The sequence below is a fragment of the Eleutherodactylus coqui genome, chromosome 12, assembly GCF_035609145.1.
Source record: "Eleutherodactylus coqui strain aEleCoq1 chromosome 12, aEleCoq1.hap1, whole genome shotgun sequence".
Lineage (NCBI taxonomy): Eukaryota > Metazoa > Chordata > Amphibia > Anura > Eleutherodactylidae > Eleutherodactylus > Eleutherodactylus coqui.
This window is the reverse complement of record NC_089848.1, coordinates 131,883,215-131,908,882: the sequence shown is the minus strand read 5'-3', so window position 1 is coordinate 131,908,882 and position 25,668 is coordinate 131,883,215. Positions and strand designations below refer to the sequence as shown.

Sequence of the window (25,668 nt, the reverse complement as noted above, 5' to 3'; positions counted from 1 at the left end):
CACCCGGAACCGGAAGCGACTGAGCGGAAGCCGGAAAAGACTGCTCGGCCATATTTAGTAAGGGTAAGATTACCGAGTGACTCTAGCAGTAACGTGAAGCGCCGCCGCGTCCCTGTGACGTCATTAGGTGGCGCCTCAGTGTCTGGAGTATTGATGTATGCGAGGTGAATGATTACGTCATCATCAGTGGACGCTGACCGGCGTCCGTATATACGTACGTCCTTATATGGAGCAGCGCGTCACGTGACGTTCTTTCCTATAAGCGGTCGGTTACTACAAACCGCCCAGAAACCTCTCATGATGCGTCTTTACGGGGTCAGGGATCCAAATCCGCTTCTCTCCTTCATGCCGCCATAAAATGACATCCTGTCTGCCTCGTCATGCCGCTAGGGGGAGCTCACGGGGTGTATTTATACAGATCAGCAGCAGACATACAGCTGCAGTGAGCTCCCCCTAGTGGAGACTCACTAGTGCCCTCTGCAGGCAGTCTGACTGATCCCTATTTATGGCCACGGGCAGGTTTGATTCGTGGCATCCCTTGCCATGGCACCCGCGTGGGAGATCCGCAAATCAAGACGTCCGTAGGGAAGCACGGGCGTCCGCAAATGAATTACAGCATGCGGATTTGTTTTGCAGACCTTTTGGTCCGTTGAAGTCAATGGTAGCCGTCTGATTCGCGGCACGCCTGCAGCTGACACTGCGGACGGGCCGTGGATCTGCGAGAAAGCAGGAGATTAAGAAAAAACTTTTCTGCGCCGGCGAGCCGCGAGGACCGTGCGCAGTACAGCGAACCCAGAAGCGGAGAGATCCGTGCAGACGCCGCTGCCGGGGAGGCACAAGCACACAGGGCTCACGGGGAGCGCTGGAGCCCCGCCGCGGATCCGTCTGTGAGTCCGGCCGGTAGCCCCGCGTACGGCACTACCCCGTGTAGCGGAGGACCATGGAGGTTCGCAGGCGGTCTGCGCAGGCTTTGTGTTTGTACCTTCTGCGCGGTTGCTTAGCGATGACGCGGGGACCCGCAGCCCGCACCATACAGTTACTTGTGTTTGGGCCGCAGGTCGGACGACCCCACTGACATGAATGGACGCCGTCCACGCTGACTCCACGGTCAAATACAGCACGCTGCGATTTTTCTTCCGCTCACAGATTACGCAGTTCACGCCCGCGAGTCTGAAGGAAAATCGAAAGTGAATGCCTGCGTTTTACCGTAGAAAGTCCATGCGGGCGCCAATTGTGGAATTCGCCATTCAAATCTGGTCCGTGTCAGACCGGCCTATTCCAGATCTTGCTTTTTTCTTCTTTTTGCCTTATTTTCCCTTCTTCATCTTCCGCCTCCTATTGGCCACGACTCTACTTTCTGGACAGAGTTTCCGCTATAAACTGATCCCACCTCCTGGGCGCCATCTGCTGTCCACTTGGCAGGGACCTCCTGGGTAAGGCGTGTCCTTGGTATCTCCTCACCACCTATAGCCTCCACCCGCCCTTACTATAGCTCGCCCACATTACAGTCGGGCTCGTCCTCCCCTTCTGGGCGCACAACTACAATGTCGGATTCTAGGGGTGACTCCAGTGAGTATGGCCGCTGTGTTGTACTTCGCACGCTCCCATTGTCACACCAAGATTTCATGCAGTCAGCGGGACCCCCATTACCACAGTACCCCTGCAAGGCCCTGAATGGGCACGTTCCCTCTCGATGGTGGATTCAGGCCTTACCAAAGCCTCCGTTGTGGGGACGCCGGGCAGGAGAGCCATCCAGAACGTGGTTGAAGGATCTAATGCAGAGGGACTGTTCCCGCCAGAACGTATGTGGGAGGGCTAAGACGGTTCGCCAGAGTCGCGTCGCCCAGAGCATCCCACTCTTACATCCCCTTTAAGGGCAGTTCCCATTCTGAGGGTGAGACATCAGATTCTGACTCATACAGGAGGTTAAAGAGGTTCCATGCCAAGGACGGGACGACCTCCACCAGCAAGGACTCCGTCTCCTTCCAACCTCCGAAGCCTGCGCATAAGACATTTCCTACTCATGTGGAACTTGAGGGTGTTGTGTCCGAGGAGCGGTCCCTTCCTGATAAGCATTCCCCCACCTAAACACCGAGATGTAACCTTGAGGGATCGGATACAAAGTGGTTCCCCGGTGTTTCCCCTTTCCAAGCGCATTGGTCGGCCGCTGGCAGATGCTTCATCTTTCAAGGACCAATACCATAAACGGATGGAGTCCTTTGCCAAATCTCCTTTGCGTTAAGGGTCGGCCCTCTGCACTATCGGGTGTGAGCGGGGCCTCATCTGAATGGGTGAAACCATTACCCGAGACCTCTTCTCCACTGCGTTCCAGGAGGAGTTGCCAGAACTTCCTCCGTAAGGCCAGTCCACCAGCGAGGTCCCTTCATGCCGCCGGGCGCCTTGCTCCTCCGCACTTTCTGTGGTAATTCACCGCATGTTGAGGCTAAAATGTTGGTCTTCAGACTTCACCTCCAGAAGTTGTTCCCCGTCTCCCCTTTACCGCTTCTCGTCTCTTCGCCTGTCGCCTGGACGAAATCACTTCAGTAACCACCGCAGAAGGAGTTCCCATCTTCCACAAAATAGATCTCCTCGCCAGTACAGAGCCGAGAAGGAGAAATCTAATTTTCGCTCCTTTCATCACTCCCATCCGAGGCCCTTTGAGCCACGTACGTCCCCTCACAAGAAGCGCCAATCTACCAAACCGTAGCTAACTCTTTTTCTGCACGATGGTACAACTTCCTAGGAACAAACTCGCACTTCTTCACTGCTTGCTGCGGTCACGCTCTACCTGCACCATCCACTAGGAATGCGAGGGCTGGAGCTCGTGGTCACTACATTCAAGGCAGTTCCGTTTTTGGGTCAATTGTCCAGAAAAAAGAAGAAATCCAAATTCTGGTTGGCGACTGTAAATCAGTGGAAACTTGAGCCCAACGGCCCTTATTCATCAATACTGTGGCGGTCAGTGCCAGTGTAATTTACTACGAACACTCCATCCATGGGGCGTAGGTACAAAAACGGCCAGTTTCCCCTCCAAGGGCGTGAGAAAATACTGAATCACTTTAGTTACAAGGGTATGACTGCTGAGGAAGGAGGTCCCATGTACCCCCCCCAGTAGCTGCACATACATACCGCCCATCCATTCCTTTCAGTAGGACTGCTGGAGGTAAGTTGAGCTCCAGCAGTCCCAGTGAAGTGAATAGAGCGTCCATCTCTCCATACATTCGGGGGACACGTGACTCCCATTCTCTAGCTCAGTGGTGGCGAACCTATGGCACGCGTCGCCATCGGCCACTCATCACCACCTTAGTGAATGCCTGCAGGGGCCGCGGCTCCCCTGCTGACATTCACTCAGTGCTGCTTTCTGTGCTGATCCCGGCGCACACTGTGAGTCAGTGTGCAGCTAGGATCCTCCTCCCCCGTCCCCCGACGTCTCCTACTTTGGTTCCGCAAGAGCAGGGGGAGAAGGCATCCAACAGCAGCACACTGCCTTCAGTGAGCACCTGGGATCAGGCAGGAGAGGAGCGGCGCTCCCGCGAGGAGGAGGGGTACGTATGTGGGGGAGGGGGTGGGCATTCTGACAGCTGGGAGAATCGCTGGGGGGAGGGGAGGGGGGGCATTCTGACAGCTGGGAGAATCGCTGGGGGGAGGGGAGGGGGGGCATTCTGACAGCTGGGAGAATCGCTGGAGGGGGGGAGGGGGAGCATTCTGACTGCTGGGAAAATCGCTGGGGGGGGAGGGGGGGCATTCTGACTGCTGGGAAAATCGCTGGGGGGGGGTGGAGGGGGAGCATTCTGACAGCTGGGAAAATCGCTGGGGGGGGGAGGGGGAGCATTCTGACAGCTGGGAAAATCGCTGGGGGGGGGGAGGGGGAGCATTCTGACTGCTGGGAAAATCGCTGGGGGGGGGGAGGAGGGGGAGCATTCTGACAGCTGGGAGAATCGCTGGGGGGGGGGAGGGGGAGCATTCTGACTGCTGGGAAAATCGCTGGGGGGGGAGGAGGGGGAGCATTCTGACAGCTGGGAGAATCGCTGGGGGGGGAGGGGGAGCATTCTGACAGCTGGGAGAATCGCTGGGGGGGGGGAGGGGGAGCATTCTGACTGCTGGGAGAATCGCTGGGGGGGGAGGGGGAGCATTCTGACAGCTGGGAGAATCGCTGGGGGGGGGAGGGGGAGCATTCTGACTGCTGGGAAAATCGCTGGGGGGGGAGGAGGGGGAGCATTCTGACAGCTGGGAGAATCGCTGGGGGGGGAGGGGGAGCATTCTGACTGCTGGGAAAATCGCTGGGGGGGGGAGGAGGGGGAGCATTCTGACAGCTGGGAGAATCGCTGGGGGGGAGGGGGAGCATTCTGACAGCTGGGAGAATCGCTGGGGGGGGAGGGGGAGCATTCTGACTGCTGGGAAAATCGCTGGGGAGGGGGCATCCTGACTGCTGGGAAAATCGCTGGGGGGGGGGCATTCTGACTGCTGGGAAAATCGCGCGCGCGGGGGGGGGGTCACTATTATCGCTAGCAGGGCCACTATTACCACTGGGGTATGTTTACATGCGGCAGAAACTGGCAGGGCTGTTTCAAAATAGACAGGGTGCAGATTTTGACTGCTTTTTGGATGCAGAAATGCTGCAGAATTTTCCACATCCAAAAAGCAGTCAGAATCTGCACCCTGTCTATTTTGAAACAGCCTTGTCCTTTTTAGAATGACGGGGGTAAAATCATGTCGTGATAAGCCCCGCCCCTGACCTGTTGGCACTTTGCGATACATAAGTTGGTTTTGGGTTGCAGTTTGGGCACTCGGTCTCTGAAAGGTTCGCCATCACTGATCTAGCTGTTTTGCTAGTTATCAGACTGGCTTTTATGTGAGCACAATTTATTAAGAAAGTTAGTATCTGTTTAAAGGGATTGTAAAGTATTGATGGCCTAGCCTTAGGATAAGTCATCGATAGTAGATTGGTGGGGGTCCATTATCTGGTACCCCCTGCTGATCAGGTGTTTGCCAGGCCTGGATACTTGTGTACTAAGCTGATTTCTGCAGGAAACAGATGGCTCCATTCTTTCTGCAGTGGCTAGACTTGGTATTACAGGCAAAGTTCTCATTCATTTCAATGAGACCTTTGGCTGAAATTCCAAACCTGGCCACTGCAGTGGGAACAGGGCTGTCTGCTTCCTCCAAAATTATATAAAAGCATGCCAGTGCACTGGCCTGGCGAACAGCTGATCACCAGAGGGCTTGGGCAACAGACTCCCACCAATCTACTACTGATGACTTACCCCGAGGATAGGCCATCAATAGTTTAAAATCGGACAACTCCTTTAAGCACTTTAGTGGGATTTGGCACCTGTTCTCAAAACCAGTAGGGTCACGCAGGTCAGACCTCCAGCCGAAGGTACTTTTATGTCATAAAATAGGAGTTGCCCTTGAAAAATGTTGACTGGATTACAGAAAACTTTCCAGGGTGCTAGAAAAAAAGCACATAGTAGAAGTTTGCGTAAGGGCTCATTCACACGGGCGTAACTGCTCAGCTTATCATGCACCTTTTTTCGTCCACATCTGCATATTTCTCATGTGAGTTTGGGTCGCCTGAAAACAATCCGCAGCGCGCCCGATTTTACTGTGTATTAACCGCCGAACCACGCCATTGAAGATGGATGGGACTGCGCCAATACGCGATGACTGTGCATTATACATTTGTTCTCTCTGTGTGTTTGCGCACCAAAACACTCGGCTCTTAGGCAGATTTTTCTTACTTTATTTTTTTTGTTTTGCCACTTAAAGACCACAAACGTTTTTTATTTATTTGAGCAAAAAAACAGCAAAAGAGCCGAAATACGTGGGAATATTGACAGCCTGTATGGATGAGCCCTAAATGCCCCCAGAGGGAGGGTCCCGTTTCCGTTCTCGGTCTGATTGGTCGTTACTTCTTGCTGACACCGTCTCTCCTCTCCCCGCAGCGCCGGGACGGGACGTCGTGTTCCTGCACTGAACTCCTCTTCTAGTCAGCGATGTAATCCGGAATAGATGGGAGCCGCTCATCATGGTGCCGGGCGGCCGCATTACTCTGGTGGGTATATGGACGATATATGGCGTATACTGTCTGACCGGGAGATGCCAGATCCCAACGAGCGCGAAGAGTGGCGAGCAGACATCCCTCATTATTACACAGAACAGCAGCGACTCCTGCGGGAGGAAGCGGAGGGCGCCGTCTATGGAGTCATGGAGCGCCTCGCTGGACGATCAGCTAGGTATAACATCACTTCCCTACTTCATACACTTTAATAAAAGCTATAAGGGGTTGTGCCAAGACGTACCCCCCCCCCCCCCAGGATGCAGGGCGGAGGTTGTCTAGTTGTAAACTACTAATGGACTTTTCTCATGATAAGCCATCAGCAGTAGATTGGTGGAGGTCTGCTGCCCAGGACCCTGCCAATCAGCTGTTTGCTAGGGCAGTGTACTCCTGCACTGATCTGATTTCTGCAGGAAGCAGACAGCTCCATTCCCACTGCAGTGGCCAGACTTGGTATTACAGGCCAAGTTCTCATTCAGCGCGAGCATGGAAAAAGGACAATGTAAATGAGTAAATACAGAACATTCGATATATACTGTAATACTGGACCTTCCCCCATAAAGCTATATATCCATCTGCTCCGCCCCTCCTCCTCTAGTCACAGAAGAACCCTAACATAATCTTTATTGATATACATTAAAAACGTTGGGCTTAGAAAAATCCATAATTAGTGAAGACAAGACATACACAAGCAGACAAGACACGCGGCTCTTCCTTAGCTCAGCATTACGAAAAAGGTGGTTCAAACGATGATTGCAGATGTACGTTATATCAGGAGAACCTCCCACAAGGAAGAAATAACAATAGGAGATTGGAGGGTCTCCAGTATCAAAGGTCGAACCTAGGAAATGTATGGGATATTGACGGTCATGATTCAGTACTGATGTAATATATTACAGTCTAATACTTATTCCCCCTCTAGGTTAATTAACTGGATAGACTACCTCCACTCCTATGAAGCGAATTAGCCTCTGTAGGCAAACAGGTTATGCCCTAACATTTATTGATGTCCATGTAGCAGAATAGACAGCGGTCCCAGAAATAGAGATCTACTGGGAAAGATAAATGGAGAGGATCGTTTCCAAACAAGATAATTGGGGTTCATGTATTTCAGTTGGACCTACAACTTTTCAAGAACCAAGTGGTCAGAGGTTTCAGAAATGACCAGGAGGGGGTCTGGTGTATTGACACCCACTCCTAGATATTAGGGGGGAGATCTGATGTATGTCTCCCCACCAATAGAGCCATAAGTGACTTAAAGGAGATGTCCCGCGCCGAAACGGGTTTTTTTTTTTTTAAACCCCCCCCCCGTTCGGCGCGAGACAACCCCGATGCAGGGGTTAAAAAAACCACCCGCACAGCGCTTACCTGAATCCCGGCGGTCCGGTGACTTCAATACTTACCGCTGAAGATGGCCGCCGGGATCTTCTACCTTCGTGGACCGCAGCTCTTCTGTGCGGTCCACTGCCGATTCCAGCCTCCTGATTGGCTGGAATCGGCACGTGACGGGGCGGAGCTACACGGAGCCGCTCTCTGGCACGAGCGGCTCCATAGAAGAAAGCAGAAGACCCGGACTGCGCAAGCGCGGCTAATTTGGCCATCGGAGGGCGAAAATTAGTCGGCACCATGGAGACGAGGACGCTAGCAACGGAGCAGGTAAGTAAAAAACTTTTTATAACTTCTGTATGGCTCATAATTAATGCACAATGTACATTACAAAGTGCATTAATATGGCCATGCAGAAGTGTATAGACCCACTTGCTGCCTCGGGACAACCCCTTTAATGATAATGGACATAGGTTATAGCAGATCTTGAGACTGGGTAGATGTTTCGGAGTGCAGTGGAGGGTAGTGCTCAATTCTGATATATATTTATGTAGAGCATATTCCGTTCCTTGCACACACTCACATCTATAGCTCTCTCCAAACCAGTATGGAGATGGTTAATCTTAGACTAGACCTGCATGCCCTGTTAGCAGACAACAGACCAGGGTCTAACCTGTTTGATATTAGGTCTAGCCAAGACCTAGGTCAATTAATATGACCAGATTAGTGCACACTCTGAGCTAAGCAACGAGGCTGAGAAGGGGACAATACCACAATAGGCTAAGTAGTGATAGAAAGTGATATAGCCTCCAGCCCTGATGGTGGGCTGGTGGTGGGTGATATAGCCTCAGGGCTGGAGGTACATCTCCTCCTCACGTGAGCAGGGAGACATATACATCTGACCTATGAGGGTGAATAATCGCACGAGCGTTCGTCTTCATACCAGGGATTCTTGGTTTGTGTAACAGAGAAGTAAACAGTCGCGGATGGACGTTCTCATCGGTGTTGTTGGATCGGGCCGAGCATAGGCCTGTGTACCATGACCCTGACGGACACCCAGGACTGCAGGAAGATCTGCTGCTTTGGCAAAGGGCACTTCCTGCTCCACACAATGGAGATCATGGTGCTTGTTCAGCTCCGCCATTCCCCAGCCACAATGTTTAGCAGTGGGGAAGAGCGGGCGCCACCTGGACAGTGAGTCGGAGCGAGGCAGCTGAATGGGTCTTACATTGGGGACTGGTCACACCAGACACCTTGGCCGACAGGAGGGCCAGGAGATGGAGGAGTTCTCTGGTCAGTCCACACTAGCAGTTGTGTCCTTCCTTCCTACACCTGCCCCTCTCGTCAGTCCCTGATGATCAGTCAAAGTTCAGTGTAAAAGTATGCTGCCTGATCTTTCAGGAAAAGGTCAGGGGGGTCTGGTGCTGCTGCAACTCCTAAATTTGGATGGAAGTACAGTTTAGCTAAATTAAATTTTTGTTTTGTCTTGTAGATCAAGAAATACAATACAGTAATTCGAACATAGTGAGGAATTTCTGAGTGCTGAAATAATAACCCTTTTAGAAGATTCCTAAGAAAGAATTTATGTGGTTCTCTAAAATTGATGGCCCATCTTTAGACCATCAATATGAGATTGGTGGGGATCTGACTCTCGGCAACCCTATCATTGACCGGTTTTAAGGGGTCATGATGATCATCCACTTTATTGTGTACCAGGAAAATCTCCATACGTTTTGTAGTGGCCGCGCCTGGTATTACAGTCCAGTTCTATTGACTTGAGTGGGATGAAGATGTAGTGGACTGCAGTACCAGGCATGGCCACTAATAAAAGCACAGAGCTGTGCCTGGTGAACAACAAACATTGAATGAACAAATAATACAACAATGTGTTCAACAACCTACCAGTAAATCTATAAAATATGACACTTTACTGCTATGTGTACGGGCACTCTTAAAGGGTCACTATAATTTATAATTTCCTTTATTAAGACTTTTTTTTTAAATTTGCAGCGAAATTGCCAATTGACTCAATCAGAGGCAATTATGTAAGAAAGGTGAAAGACTGCATCTTCTCTCATACCTACCCAACTCCATTTATATCCGATGTCCGTCTTGTTGCAGTCTCGGAGGTAAGCTACATTATTCAACCACACATCTATCTCTGAACTACCAAAGGATAGGTCATCGGTTGTAAAAGTTCAGACTATCCCTTTAAGTGGGCACTGCAAAAGAAATGTACATGGCTTGTATTTGGCCCCTGCAATAATATTGGGGTTTTCTGCTGATCACCAGTGAATTGTTCTTCAGGAGGTTATTCTCTGCTTTGTAGTGTTTTAGGTACTGGATTGGAGCCGTGGGTGTAGTAGCCGTGCGGGTATAGTAATTGGGAGGAAGCCAGAGGTCGTCAACAGGTAGTTGCAGGTTTACAGTACAAATGAAGGAGGCGGGTAGCATTGTCAGGAGGAGAGCCAGAGGTCGTCAATATGTAGTCTCAGGTTTACAGTACAAATGGAGGAGGCGGGTAGCATTGTCAGGAGGAGAGCCAGAGGTCATCAACAGGTAGTCACAGGTTTGCAGTAGAAGAGCAGGTTGAGGAGATGACGCTTGGTCAAGGCAGTGGAGCACAATAATCACATGTGGGTGCAGTGGCAGGGTCAGACTTTTATAGTGAACCTGATTAGAAGCAGTGCGGAGGCAGGAACTTGATACAGAGGGGTCATGGAATAAGGCTAGGTTCAGCAGGGGAGCTTGTCCAGCACGCTAGATAGCTCACTGGGAGAGACACCATCTGGAGCACAGGAGGTTCGAGTCCTGACACTACTTGTTAGTAGGGTCCCTTGCCAAGAAGTTGATCCTAAAGAGTCCTCCTGCTGGGACCCCCTCTATAATCTGTTTCAAAACCATAGGCAGCCATAGGCGAAATGAAAAATTGCACTATTAAATCAGAATTCTCTAATAGGGTGAATGAATTTGTAAAGAAGATAATGATTTTAAATCTCTTGGCCTGGAAACCATTCTGCAGATACATTCACAGTGTCCGCGCCTGGGGATGTGATCTACATTTCCTGATGAATCGGCTGCACTTGTTGCAGAAGTTAGGAGGTTCTGAATACGTGTCCTTGTCTTACAGGACGTGCTGGAGAATCTGCTGGATCTGGACCTTTCTGTTGCAAAGACCGATGATTTCCTCCAGTTTATTAGCGGTGGGAAATCGATCTCAGGATTTGCTCCTCTAACGCACCGATACGGAGGCCACCAGGTGACTGCGGGACAGCTTACTGTGCAATCAGTTGTATTGCAAAATTTTTCAGATAAAATAAACATATGAAGAAGGTCGTGCCGAACCTCGTGAGAAGAAAAGCAACTAGAGATAATAAACTTTGTTTGTATAGCGCCAACATATTCCGCAGCGCTTACATAGACAGGGGGGGATACAGAAAGACAAAAGTACAAACATTACAGAACCGCGGTTACATAGTAATCAGCTGATGGAAACAATAGGGGTGCGGGTCCTGCTCCAACGGGCTTACATACTACAAGTAATGGGGGGATACAGAAGGTAAAGGGGCTGGAGATGTGCACTGTATGGCGGGGTGGAGATGTGCGCGGTATGGCGGGGTGGAGATGTGCGCGGTATGGTGAGGTGGAGAGTGAGGGGTGATATACACATAGACAATAGTCAGACATTTAGCCGTGTGACGGCAGAAACAGTGTGACTGCAGGAGTGGTTTATGTTGGCTAGCAGGGATTGCAGTCAGTAGGTCAGGGAGCATGTTATCAGGCGGAGTACAGAGGGGTTTGTTTAGGGAATGCGGTATGCCTCCCTGAAGAGGTGCGTTTTTAGAGCACGCCTGAAGTTCTGCGAGTCCTGGATTGCTCGGGTAGCCTTTGGTAGTGCGTTCCAGAGGACCGGTGCTGCTCTGGAGAAGTCTTGGAGGCGGGAATGAGAAGTTCGAATTAAAGGGGCGCTCAGTCTGGTTTCATTAGCAGAGCGGAGAGCCCGGGCTGGGTGATGGATTGAGATGAGGGAGGCAATATAGGGGGGCGCTGCACTGTGGATGAGGGATACAATGTAGGGGGGCGCTGCGCTGTGGATGAGGGATACAATATAGGGGGGTGCTGCGCTGTGGAGGGCTTTGTGGATGAAGGTAATGAGTTTAAATTGAATTCTGTATTTAACGGGCAGCCAGTGCAGTGACCGGCACAGGGCAGAGGCGTCCGAGTAGCGGCTGGACAGGAAGATGAGCCTGGCTGCCGCATTCAGGATGGATTGGAGGGGGTAGAGTCTGGTGCGGGGAGGCTGATCAGCAACGAGTTGCAGTAATCGAGCCGGGAGTGGATGAGGGCAACAGTGAGTGTTTTTAGCGTGTCCACGGTGAGAAAAGAGCGGATTCTTGCGATGTTCTTGAGGTGCAGCTGACATGTTCGGGCCAGAGATTGGATGTAGGGGGCAAAAGAGAGATCAGAGTCAAATATGACCCCAAGGCAGCGGGCGTGTTGTCTAGGAGTTATGGTGGCGCCACACACTGAGATGGAGATGTCAGGAGGAGGTCGGTTAGTGGAGGGTGGAAATACCAGCAGGTCAGTTTTAGGTAGAGAGAGGACATAGTGTTAGAGACAGCGGACAGACAGTTAGTGATGTTTTGGAGTAAAGGTGCAGAGATGTCACGGGCAGAGGTGTATAGCTGGGTGTCGTCAGCATAGAGGGGGTATTGGAGGCCAAATCTCCTGATGGTTTGTCCAATAGGGTCTGTGTAGATAGAGAAAAGAAGGGGGCCGAGGACAGAGCCCTGGGGGACCCCAACAGCAAGGGGAAGAGGAGGGGAGGTAGAGCCAGCAAAGGAGACGCTGAAAGAGCGGTCAGATAGGTAGGAGTTTGTGGTCAACAGTGTCAAATGCTGCAGAAAGGTCGAGGAGGATCAGTAGGGAGTAATCGCCCCTCGATTTGGCTGTCAGTAGGTCATTGGATACCCTTAAGGGCAGTTTCTGTCGAGTGTTGAGGTTGGAAGCCAGACTGTAGGGGGTCGAGGAGAGAGTTCTCTGATAAATAGCTTACAAGGTGGGAGTAAAGCAGGCGTTCTAGTAGTTTGGAGATGAAGGGGAGGTTTGAGATGGGTCGGTAGAGATGAGCGAGCACCCAAATGCTCGGGTCCGTGGTATTCAAGTCGAGCTTTTCGTGAAATTCGAGAGCTCTACTCGAGTAACGAACCCCATTGACTACAGCGAGAGACTCGAGCATTTTTGTAGGTGGGACGCCGGGGCCCGAGCTTTTTTTTTCTTCTCTTGGTTCGTGTGTTTTCTCTTTCTCCCCTCTCCCCCCCTGCCAGGCAAAAAATTTTCCATTGACGTGCGCGCTGCGGCGGGGAGGGGCCAAAACAGGCACGTCGCAGCGGGGCGGGGCCGAACGCGGCGTGATGCTCGTTCAAGTACCGAGCACCATCGAGTACACTAATGCTTGAACGAGCATCAAGCTCGCAGAGTATGTTCGCTCATCTCTAAAAGTAACGTATCATGTAATAACACAAGAGAATAACTACTACCTCTCACCCCTAACGTTTATGGTGTCTAATACCCTCGGGTGAGGATATAGGTTTATTACCTGAGGTAGTACTTGGCCCAGCAATAAGATTAAATCCTATCCTTACCAATATAAGAAAAAGGAAAAAAAAGTGTGTGTGGAGGGGGGGGGGGGGGGGGTGAGAACGCGGCCGGTTCAGTGTTGCTACCTGTCATTCTGCATTACAATCTATTATGGTGTCCGCAATCTACGTCTTTAGAGCCATTACTAATACAGAAAAGGTAAGTTGTTGTAAGTTGCTTTTAATGTGTTTTGTCTTTTCTCTATTTCTCATTAGTTTGGCATCTGGGCCGGCCAGCTGGGAGATGGCAGAGCACATCTAATTGCCGTTTACATCAACAGGTAGCGTATAATACATCTGTTATTAATGATGTCTGATAACGTTCACATCATCAGTTATTGATGGAGCTTCTATGTGTATCGCGAACGCTAGCTACCATCACCCGTCTGTGGATTGTGTCTGGTCAGGGGTTGGCTTAGAGACAAGCATACAGCACAACATAAATACAGCACCAGAGCCAAGCACATGACAAAAATACAGCACCAAAACCAATACAGAGATCAGCTGCAATGTTAGGTTGACCCCTGCCATATAAGCTTGTACCATGTAACACTGCACCTCGCAGTATAACCTTAACCGCGGTAAAGACATGCTTGGAGTTGTTTCTATCACTTTGATCATACAGATAATATAGTACTGATTAGACACAGTCACAGGAGAATAAACATTGACATTCAGTGACTTACAGGTGACATCATCTCTGATTGGGGATCTTCTCTTTCTTTTATCCCTTGTATGAAGCGGGATCGAGGGTGTTTGACAGCCGACACACATCCACAACAGCCGTTTTCGCACTTATCACAGGTGTTAACTAGAGATGAGCGAACACGTTCGGCCCCGCCCCTTTTTCGCCCGAACACCGAACTTTGCGAACACCTCGGTGTTCGGGCGAAAAAGTTCGGGGGCCGCCGTGGCAGCGCGGGGGGGTGCGGCGGGGAGCGGGGGGGAGAGGGAGAGAGAGAGGGCTCCCCCCCGTTCCCCGCTACTGCCGCCCGCGCCGCCGCGCATCTCCCCGCCCCCCGGCGGCACCCGGACACTTACGCGCGAACACTCCAGTGTTCGCTAAAGCCGGTGTCCGGGTGCGGATGTGTCCGTTACGGACACGTTCGCTCATCTCTAGTGTTAACCCTTTAAATGCCCCTGTCAATTCTAACTTAGGTATTTAAATGCCACAATCGGATTTCGGGGGTCCAAAGATGGCGGAGTTGGGTTTCTTTTCCATTTCAGTCAACTTAGAATTTTTTAAAACGTTTCTCAGCACATTATATGGTAAGAGAAATCGTACCAACGAAAAAATACAACAAGCCCCCCGGTAGTCACATCCATGGACATGTAAGAGTTAGGATTTTTTGAAAACGGGGATGAAAGAAATGGAAAAAAAGGCCCACATCAATGAGGGGTTAAACTCCTCTTAAAACAGCACAAGTTGTCCAGGCGAGTACAGCCTCCCCAATTCTGTAATAAAAGTGTCTAAAACCCCATTCACTGACATGTAGCATCTGGAAATAAAGCAGTGCTGTGAACCCACTAAAGACTCCTTCATACCGGTAAGAGCGATATCGGGCCGTGAATCACTTGCCAACAGGTGAACTCCTTATGGATGCGAGGCCTTTTCATGTGAAAACAGCCTCATATCACTTTGGGGATGCAGGGATGCTCCGGTGCGTCTGTCACAGCCGCGGCAGAGGATCGCAGAGTTCTCCCATTGCTTTCAATGGTGCCAGCACTGCCGCCAACAGCCCTATTAAAAGCAATAGGGCTTTGACGCGAGATCTTGCAGCTAGATAGAACATGCCGCGATTTGTTTTCTTGCCTCGCATCATGGTGCTACGTGCATGAACCCGTTCAAAAGAATATTTGTGTGAGATCTGTGCGTCTCGCAACACACAAATCTCACACGATTTTCACGCCATTGTGAAGGCAGCCCAAGAGTTAGAAGATTTTTGCATTGCCCACAAGGTGTCCGTCTTGATGTGCGTGCAGGAACTGACAGCGCGTGGATAAGGTGGTAACGGGACGTCATTGCCTGCGATACCAGAATGTTATCGATCCCAGAAGAAGCATTCGTATCTGAAGTGAATCAGCTTGACTTGAATCTGCCAAGGAAAGGTGTGGGGGGAATCTGAAGTGATAAACAGTGAAAGAATCAATATTAGGAATCGCAACGGCTTGAAGGGTGTCAGCCGAGTGCACAGCCAGAAAGCTGGAGAGACGGCTCTACTACAGGGACCGCCGGACTTCGAGAACCCCATCATGACAAAATGTCCCCGTTGGTAATCAGACATCTCGGTCTTGTTCTTTATGTAAGAGACGGGAGGTCTCTGCGCAGAAGAGGAGACTCTGATGATCAGACAAAATTGCTTTATACATCAAGTCCAGTCGGCTCAGAAAGTTACACTTCTGCATCATCCGAATCCTGAGCAGCATCATGAGCCTCGCCCCCGGCTGCATCCTGCTCATCACTGATCGTGGCGGGACCCCTTCTAGCGCCTCCGTGATGCCGACGTTCTCTGGAGAGAAGCGAAAGGGGAGTTTGTTACAGAACAAAAGCTTATATTGTAACAATAGCAGCACAACAAGGACAACTGGTCAACACAACGGATTTCTTGTTACTTACCTTCTCTGCCACGGCGATGAGCCACGCTGCAGCGCCTCCAAAGAGCCTGTCCCTTAGGTGAAAGAACAAGTATGAGGAGTCAAGTACCACTTCTGCAAAACCCCCACATGTAAATTGTTCTGTATGTGGACTTTGCCCATTTTTGGATGATTTTACAGATTTTTTTACACGTTACAAACTTGGGTAAGACATTGACAGACGGCCCACCAATCACGTTCTTTGTATGCATAATCCTCAAAACCATCGACTACTAATACTGTACAACAGCCAACAGCACAGAATACCTTATGGGATAGACATATCCCAACAGCAGTTTTACGTATTTCTATTTTCCCAGAAACGATGCATCTGTGGGCGAAGATTTTTTTTCAAAATGGACTATACAAGAAATATTACAAGTCAGAAACCCCTGACCTTCCATCGAAAATAATTAGAAGAGAGAGAGAGAGGTGGTGACATTCTGAAATTGGGCACACATATCCCTGTGTTTATGGGTTATCTGTCCCAACATTTCCCTGCAACGGCCGCCATGAATAATAATAATAATCATCTTTATTTGTATGGCGCCAACTTATTCCGCAGCGCTTTCAGGCATGGATAAATGCAAAACAATACAACAATTACAATATAAGGTACATTGGGTTAGACACAAATGGGTTGGGGGGGTACAGGAGGTGCAGGGGGTGGGGAACACAGGCAATAGGAAATATTATGTACAGATCATTTATATGAAGGCAAACAGGGTGGAGCACCATAGGGAGGGGCGAGGGACTAGGTCAGGGGATTTGGTATGCTTCCCTGAAGAGGTGCGTTTTTAAGGCACGTCTGAAATTTCGTGCATCGGGAATTGTCCGGATGCCTTGGGGTAGAGCGTTCCAGAGGATGGGTGCTGCTCTAGTGAAGTCCTGTAGGTGAGCATGTGAGGTTGGTATTACAGGGGTGTTTAGTCTGAGGGTGTTAGCCGATCGGAGTGAGCGGGCTGGGTGGTGTACTGACAGGAGGGAGGCGATGTATGGTGGTGTACTGACAGTAGGGAGGTGATGTATGGTGGTGTACTGACAGTAGGGAGGCGATGTATGGTGGTGTACTGACAGTAGGGAGGCGATGTATGGTGGTGTACTGACAGTAGGGAGGCGATGTATGGTGGTGTACTGACAGTAGGGAGGCGATGTATGGTGGTGTACTGACAGTAGGGAGGCGATGTATGGTGGTGTACTGACAGTAGGGAGGCGATGTATGGTGGTGTACTGACAGGAGGGAGGCGATGTATGGTGGTGTACTGACAGGAGGGAGGCGATGTATGGTGGTGTACTGACAGGAGGGAGGCGATGTATGGTGGTGTACTGACAGTAGGGAGGCGATGTATGGTGGTGTACTGACAGTAGGGAGGCGATGTATGGTGGTGTACTGACAGTAGGGAGGCGATGTATGGTGGTGTACTGACAGGAGGGAGGCGATGTATGGTGGTGTACTGACAGGAGGGAGGCGATGTATGGTGGTGTACTGACAGGAGGGAGGCGATGTATGGTGGTGTACTGACAGGAGGGGGGCGATGTATGGTGGTGTACTGACAGTAGGGAGGCGATGTATGGTGGTGTACTGACAGGAGGGAGGCGATGTATGGTGGTGTACTGACAGTAGGGAGGCGATGTATGGTGGTGTACTGACAGGAGGGAGGCGATGTATGGTGGTGTACTGACAGGAGGGAGGCGATGTATGGTGGTGTACTGACAGTAGGGAGGCGATGTATGGTGGTGTACTGACAGGAGGGAGGCGATGTATGGTGGTGTACTGACCGGAGGGAGGCGATGTATGGTGGTGTACTGACAGGAGGGAGGCGATGTATGGTGGTGTACTGACAGGAGGGAGGCGATGTATGGTGGTGTACTGACAGGAGGGGGGCGATGTATGGTGGTGTACTGACAGGAGGGAGGCGATGTATGGTGGTGTACTGACAGGAGGGAGGCGATGTATGGTGGTGTACTGACAGTAGGGAGGTGATGTATGGTGGCGCAGCGCCATGCAGAGCTTTATGAGGTAGAGGAGTTTAAATTTAGTTCTGCAGTGGATGGGCAGCCAATGCAGCGACTGGCATAATGCAGAGGCGTCTGAATAACGACTGGATAGAAAAATGAACCTAGCTGCTGCATTTAGTATGGATTGGAGCGGAGCGAGTCTAGTGCTGGGGAGGCCGATGAGTAGCGAGTTGCAGTAGTCAAGCCGGGAGTGGATGAGTGCAACCACGAGCGTCTTTAGCGTGTCCGTGGTTAGGAACGGACGTATTTTAGCAATATTTCTGAGGTGCATGTGGCATGTCTGGGCCAGAGATTGGATATGGGGGGCAAAGGAGAGGTCAGAGTCCAGTGTGACGCCAAGGCATCGGGCATGCCGTCGGGGGGTTATGATGGTGCCAGACACTGGAATGGAGATGTTGAGGGGAGGTCGGTTAGAAGGTGGAAAGACAAGGAGGTCAGTTTTAGAGAGGTTTAGTTTGAGAAAAAGGGAGGACATAGTGTTAGAGACAGCGGACAGACAGTCGGTGATATTTTGGAGGAATGGTCCAGAGATCTCACGAGAGGAGGTGTATAGTTGGGTGTCGTCAGCATAGAGATGGTATTGGAGGCCAAATCTGTGGATGGTTTGTCCAATTGGGGCAGTATAGATAGAGAAAAGAAGGGGACCAAGGACCGAGCCCTGGGGTACCCCGACAGCGAGAGGAAGTGGAGCAGAGATAGAACCAGCAAAGGAAACACTGAAAGAGCGGTCAGAGAGGTAAGAGGAGAACCAGGAGAGGGCAGTGTCCTTTAGGCCAATAGAGTGGAGCATAGTGAGAAGGAGATTATGGTCGACAGTGTCAAATGCAGCAGACAGGTCAAGGAGGATTAGTAGGGAGTAATCACCTCTCGACTTTGCCGTCATCGGGTCATTTGTTACTTTTGTAAGGGCAGTTTCGGTCGAGTGTAGAGAGCGGAAACCAGACTGGAGGGGGTCGAGGAGCGAGTTGTCAGAGAGAAAGCGAGTAAGGCGGGAGTAGACCAGGCGTTCCAGTAATTTGGAGATAAAGGGGAGGTTTGAGACGGGTCGGTAGTTAGCAGCATTAGTCGGGTCCAGGGTTGGTTTTTTAAGCAGAGGGGATATAATGGAGTGTTTGAATGAGGAGGGAAAAGTGCCAGAGGAAATGAAAGAAATGTGTTAGGTTTTGATTAAAGACTCTGACTTTGGCTGCCTTCTAATAGGTGGCACTGTGGAGGTATTATTCCATCTCCCTTATTTGCATATTACCCAGAGGAGCATGAATGGCCTCGTCTCCTCACTCACCGGTGCTCTCCCTAAGGAGAAAAGATAGCGGTTTTGATTATTGGGATGGATGACTGACCCCACCGAGCACGCGGCGATCCCCTGTCCTGTGGGTAGCGGATAGCTCCATGTTGCCAGACAATAATATTATAGCTTCTAGTATTCTTAGGGTTCGGTATGTTCAACAGAAATCTGTGGTTAATCGATTTGCATTATGGATTAGCTTCATTCAGTGGGGCTTATCCACCTGCTGTATATTTGGTGATGGTCCCACGTAGGAGCTCTGCTAGAAGTGACGTTACATGACATGACGTGACATAGATATGAAATCTACAATACAATGAATGTCCTATAAGCAACAGGCGGCTTGCCATGCAGATTGCTGCAGAATTGCCCGTCGTCTAATCCATCTCTAGATTTTAATTCTGCTGCATGACATTTTCCTGGTAGGTTCGGAGAAAGATGGGAGCTCCAGTTAAAGGGATCCGGAAGAACGCCATATTCTAGGTAATGTATGCTGTATTTGCTATGAAAAAATGAGCGGAGCAAAAAAAAAGCGCAGCATGCTCCATTTTTGCGCGGAGTCTGTGACTCCTTTCTGTCTGGTATGTAAACAAATGGAAACTTAATGGACTCGCTGCAAAACAGACAAAAGAAAACCCCCACATTGCAGCGTTTGTCTTCTGCAGCTTCTACATGTCACTGTATATAGACACTGCAGTCTAGTCTCAGTAGGAGGTCCGCCAGTGAGGCTGGACTGACGGCTCAGCTTCTCTCTCCTCTCCTGCATGGTTTATTAGCTAATTTATGGCCTCAGCAAAGATAAACTCCCATGCATGGCGGGTGCTGGCTGTGTTTGATAGCGGACACCCACCAGCAACAGCTGTGATGAGCGTGAGGAGATCGCGGGGTCTCGCTTGGTTACCAGAGCAGACAGAGGCCTTCTGAAGGCCCCCAATGCTGCCATGAATGAATGCCGTCAAAATACAGTCAAACAATCGCAAGTTCAGTTCCTCTATGGGGGCTAAACAGATGGGAAAATAAGTGGAAAAAAGTTCATTTAAAGGGGTTGTCCCGCGGCAGCAAGTGGGTCTATACACTTCTGCATGGCCATATTAATGCACTTTGTAATGTACATTGTGCATTAATTATGAGCCATACAGAAGTTATAAAAAGTTTTATACTTACCTGCTCCGTTGCTGGCGTCCTCGTCTCCATGGTGCCGACTAATTTTCGCCCTCCGATGGCCAAATTAGCCGCGCTTGCGCAGTCCGGGTCTTCTCCTCTTCTCTATGGGGCTCCGTGTAGCTCCGTGTAGCTCCGCCCCGTCACGTGCCGATTCCAGCCAATCAGGAGGCTGGAATCGGCAATGGACCGCACAGAAGCCCTGCGGTCCATGAAGACAGAGGATCCCGGCGGCCATCTTCAGCAGGTGAGTATGAAGACGCCGGACCGCTGGGATTCAGGTAAGCGCTGTGCGGGTGGTTTTTTTAACCCCTGCATCGGGGTTGTCTCGCGCCGAACGGGGGGGGGGGTTTAAAAAAAAAAAAACCCGTTTCGGCGCGGGACATCTCCTTTAAGTATTAGAATAAATAAAAGGTAGTAAAAGTAAGAAAAAAACCTTTTCCTATATTTAAAATAAAATAATCAAAATATAGAAAAACCAAAACATATTTGGTATCGTTGCATCTATAAAAGCCCAAATGATCAAACATTATTTACGCCGCATGGTGAACGGCATCAGGAAAAAATACACAGCGCCAAAATTGTGCTTTTTTTCCCCACCCTGCTGCTAAGAAAAAAGCAGTAAAAAGTGATAAAAAAGTCATATATACTCCAAAATCGAACCAATAGAAACTACAGGACATCCCACAAAAAAAGAGTCCGCAAATACGTCGACTGAAAGATAAAGCCAGACGATGGCGGCAGAAATAAACGTGGCATCGCCGTGATCGTACCGGCCCACAGAATAAAGTTTTCACATTATTTTGGCCGCAGTGTGTGCCCGTAGAGACAAGACCCCCTAGCCCCCCCCAAAGATGGTGAAATTGCTCATGTTTTCATTTCACTCCACTTAGAGTTTCTCCGCCCATCATATGATGTTACATAAAACCACTGCAAAATACGCAAAAACAACAAGCCTCAAACATCGATTTGGATGGAAAAATACCAGTTTTTTTAGAAAGTGGGGAGGAGATACTGGAGATGAAAAAAAAAGGTGTGACTTTAAGGGGTTAAAATGGGGACAGATTTCCTCCGCCGTGCGTTTGGTCACGGATAAACTGCAGATCTGCGGTAAAATTTGTAACATAGTATTTGGGGAATACCACCTGGGAGCGTCCGTGGATATGCTCGCCGCTACGGAACGTATTAGCGCATGAACCGGGGTTTGCGCGAGTTGAAAAAAAACCGCGGGAAGATAAGTTCTGCCCTTTCTTCGTCAGACGCAATGAGAATCCTGTGAAAACCATTGAAATCATGTGAAAATCATGGCCGCATGACGGGACTAAAGCCCGCCGACGCGAAGGAGCCCTCATGCTGTGGACTGGAGCCTGACACACCTTATGGTCCCGTCATATAAGTTCATCGCATCTGAATGTGTTCTATCTGTTTCATCTGTCCTAGGAGGGGAGACGGGAGAGCGGTGCTGCGCTCCTCGGTGAGGGAGTTCCTGTGCAGCGAGGCCATGCACTACCTGGGGGTCCCCACCAGCAGAGCCGCCAGGTACGCGTACAACCATCTCAGTTTCATTGAAGTGAAAGAGGCTAAAATGCAATACCACCTGCAACCTGTGGACAGGGGTGGTGCTGTTTTCGGAAGAAAGCAGCTGTGTTTTTCTGATCCTGGAGAATCCATTAAAATAATTAGAATTGAACTGAGCAGTGCCAGCGAAAATGTGCCTCACTACAGTGCCAGCAGAGTGTGCCCCGCCATACTGTACATTGGCAGATGAATGTGCCAGCTACAGTGTGCTGGCCAGTGCATGTCCCCATTCTATCCACTACTAGCCATGGTGTCCCCACTACTAGCCACGATGTCCCTACTACTAGCCACGATGTCCCCAGTACTAGCCACGATGCCCCTACTACTAGCCACGATGTCCCCAGTACTAGCCACAATGTCCCCAGTACTAGCTACGATGTCCCCAGTACTAGCTACGATGTCCCCAGTACTAGCTACGATGTCCCCACTACTAGCCACGATGTCCCCACTACTAGCCACGATGTCCTCACTACTAGCCACGATGTCCTCACTACTAGCCACGATGTCCTCACTACTAGCCACGATGTCCCTACTACTAGCAACGATGTCCTCACTACTAGCCACGATGTCCTCACTACTAGCCACGATGTCCCTACTACTAGCCACGATATCCCCACTACTAGCCACGATGTCCTCACTACTAGCCACGATGTCCTCACTACTAGCCACGATGTCCGCACTATTAGCCATGATGTCCCCACTACTAGTCAGAATCCTCCTTTGGCCGCATCCACACCTTGACTTCCAGAACCCCACCCAGAGTCACCCGCAGTCCGCCCTCAGCCGGAGCGCCCGTCGCCCTGTACTGGGCACTAATAAAGTAATTGCATTGATGTGTGCTACAAGTTGGTGTTTTCCTGCTCTAACGGCCTTTGTGTTGTCAGCCTTGTTGTCAGCGATGACGCCGTCTGGAGAGATCAGTTCTACAATGGAAATGTTAAGAAAGAGCAAGGTAGGTACTGAGATAAGGAGGGGACTGTAGGTGCTGCTGATGTCATCTTAGAGGGGTTCCTCCAATACAGCGAGTGACAGCGCACTGCTAGGATATGGCAACATTTACTGATTGATGGGGCCGATTGCCTGGCCCTTAAAGGGGTTGGGCCACAATTATCACCTATTTACAGGATTAAAGTCTGATCGATGGGGGTCTTACTGCTGAGACCCTCACTGATCCTGAACATTAGGGGTCCTATAGCCTCCTCTTCTTGTCACTGCCAGTTCACTGCACCATCCCCAACCCCCGCAGTGATAAGGAGATTGGATGGAGCAGCAATCGCGCATGCGTCGCTCTATTCAATTCAATGGGGCTGATGGAAATAGAGAAAATGGAGTGCAAGCGCTCGGCTCTCTCCGGCGGTGCCATTGAAAATGAATGGAGCCGCGCTGCACAACCGCCACTCCAGTCTATCTCCTCTTTGTGGTGGGCGTGGGGGGCAGAGCGGAGGAGCGGGGACACTGGACCCCCGTTTTTGAGATCGGAGGAGGTCTCACAGTGAGATCCCTACCAATCACACTTTAATCACCTACCCTGTGGATAAGTGGTAAATCAATTGTGGTTCAGCCCCTTTAAGATTAAGGGACCAGATCTAAGGTGCAATTTCCCTTTAAAGGGATGTGTCATCAGAAAACGACTTCTTGTATAAATCAGGTTTTTATGTTTATTATATTTTTTAAGAATTTTGAGTGTTTTTTACATTTTCAATGTTACAATCTATTTTTTTTTAATCCTAAAATCCTGCAGTCTGACACTTCCTGGTCTGTAAAGAAAACTTCTCAGCTGTCATCTCATTATCATCACAGGCAGGATTACACTGAGTGGAGAACCTATATATATAGATAACACAGGAGCCACCATTCACAATAGTCACAGCTCACCTCCTCCCCCCGGTACAGGCAGGATTACACTGAGAGGTGACACCTATATATAGATAACACAGGATCCACCATTCACAATAGTCACAGCTCACCTCCTCCACCTCCCTGCACAGATAGGATTACACTGAGTGGAGACACCTATATATAGATAACACAGGGGCCACCATTCACAATAATCACAGCTCACCTCCTCCCCTCCCTGTACAGGCAGGATTACACTGAGAGATGACACCTATATTTAGATAGCACAGGATCACCATTCACAATAGTCACAGCTCACCTCCTCCTCTCCCTTTACAGACAGGATTACACTGAGAAGAGACACCTATATATAGATAACACAGGACTCACCATTCACAATAGTCACAGCTCCCCTCCTCCCCTCCCTGTACAGGCAGGATTACACTGAGAGGAGACACCTATATATAGATAACACAGGGTCCACCATTCACAATAGTTACAGCTCACCTCCTCCCCTCCCTGTACAGGCAGGATTATACTGATGGGTGACACCTATATATAGATAACACAGGATCCACCATTCACAATAGTCACAGCTCCCCTCCTCCCCTCTCTGTACAGACAAGATTACACTGATGGGTGACACCTATATATAGATAACACAGGATCCACCATTCACAATAGTCACAGCTCACCTCCTCCTCTCCCTTTACAGACAGGATTACACTGAGAAGAGACACCTATATATAGATAACACAGGATCCACCATTCACAATAGTCACAGCTCACCTCCTCCCCTCCCTATACAGACAGGATTACACTGAGAGGAGACACCTATATATAGATAACACAGGGTCCACCATTCACAATAGTCACAGCTCACCTCCTCCCCTCCCTGCACAGGCAGGATTACACTGAGAGGTGACACATATATAGATAACAGGATCCACCATTCACAATAGTCACAGCTCACCTTCTCCCCTCCCTGTACAGACAGGATTACACTGACAGGAGACACCTATATATAGATAACTCAGGATCTACCATTCACAATAGTCAGAGCCCACCTCCTCCCCTCCCTATACAGACAGGATTACACTGACAGGAGACACCTATATATAGATAACTCAGGATCTACCATTCACAATAGTCAGAGCCCACCTCCTCCCCTCCCTGCAGACAGGATTACACTGACAGGAGACACCTATATATAGATAACTCAGGATCTACCATTCACAATAGTCAGAGCCCACCTCCTCCCCTCCCTGCAGACAGGATTACACTGACAGGAGACACCTATATATAGATAACTCAGGATCTACCATTCACAACAGTCACAGCTCACTTCCTCCCCTCCCTGCACAGATCACAGAACATGCCCACAACACTCTCCCATGAATGAATATCTCTATTCTACAACTGCCTATAATCTTATATCTTCAATGCTGTTAACAGCAGCTGCGGCAAGATGGCAACAGCACCGACCATGAGAAACGAGTCCCAGTATGAGTGAAGCCGCAGTCGAGCATGGCGGTCCATGCATGTTCTTTTGATCAGTGGCGATCCAGGGGTTGAACGCCCATCAACTGGACATTCATCTGTTACTCTTTATTTCTAGAGGCTGAGCTGTTATCTGGTGGTAATTCCTTTATGTTAACCCTTTCTAATCCAATTTTGGATTTAGGGTTTCGTAAAAGGCTTTCTCTTCTTGCTGTTATGCCATCTGCGAGCTAAAGCCAGTGTGTGTGCGCCAGAGAGGCTCCGACAGCGGAGGGGCTGGGAATAGATGGTAAGAATACCCTGTCGGACGTCTTCTAACATTGGAGCTGTACAAGCTTCAATCATAATGTAGGAAGACGTCAGACAGTGGATTGGAAAGGGCTAAAGTTAGGTTTCTGTCATCTTGACAAAAAGAAAACAGCAGCATTCGGGGCTTCCCATCAAGTGAAAGAAGCCGTGCCGGATCCCCTGATGGAGACGCACAGCACAAGTACGAACTGTCAGCGCCCTCGCCTGCGCATGCAAACACATATAGAAGCAGTTATACAACCGCACACACAAGCGGGGGATGCCATCGATGCAGCGGTCACATGATGCATTACATGACACTCCACCACAGTTGTTTAGTTTTG

At 49.9% G+C, this 25,668-nt stretch overlaps 1 protein-coding gene across 4 annotated transcripts in view; it reads left to right on the top strand.

Annotated features, from left to right (window-relative positions):
* The first annotated feature begins 2 nt into the window (after nt 1-2).
* Nucleotides 3-25,668, top strand: part of LOC136587146 (protein adenylyltransferase SelO-like) — a 47,125-nt gene continuing 21,459 nt past the window's right edge. The window contains exons 1-8 of one of the 4 annotated variants that reach the window (XM_066585655.1): nt 3-63; nt 5,946-6,055; nt 9,395-9,513; nt 10,515-10,643; nt 13,240-13,304; nt 19,388-19,444; nt 21,563-21,661; nt 22,585-22,652. In XM_066585655.1, coding sequence (XP_066441752.1) covers nt 6,013-6,055; nt 9,395-9,513; nt 10,515-10,643; nt 13,240-13,304; nt 19,388-19,444; nt 21,563-21,661; nt 22,585-22,652 — 580 coding nt within the window. In that variant the 5' untranslated portion in view covers nt 3-63; nt 5,946-6,012. Of the gene's footprint in view, nt 64-84; nt 165-5,945; nt 6,237-9,394; nt 9,514-10,514; nt 10,644-13,239; nt 13,305-19,387; nt 19,445-21,562; nt 21,662-22,584; nt 22,653-25,668 lie in introns of those variants that run through there. The other 3 variants (XM_066585653.1, XM_066585654.1, XM_066585656.1) reach the window with 3 other exon arrangements.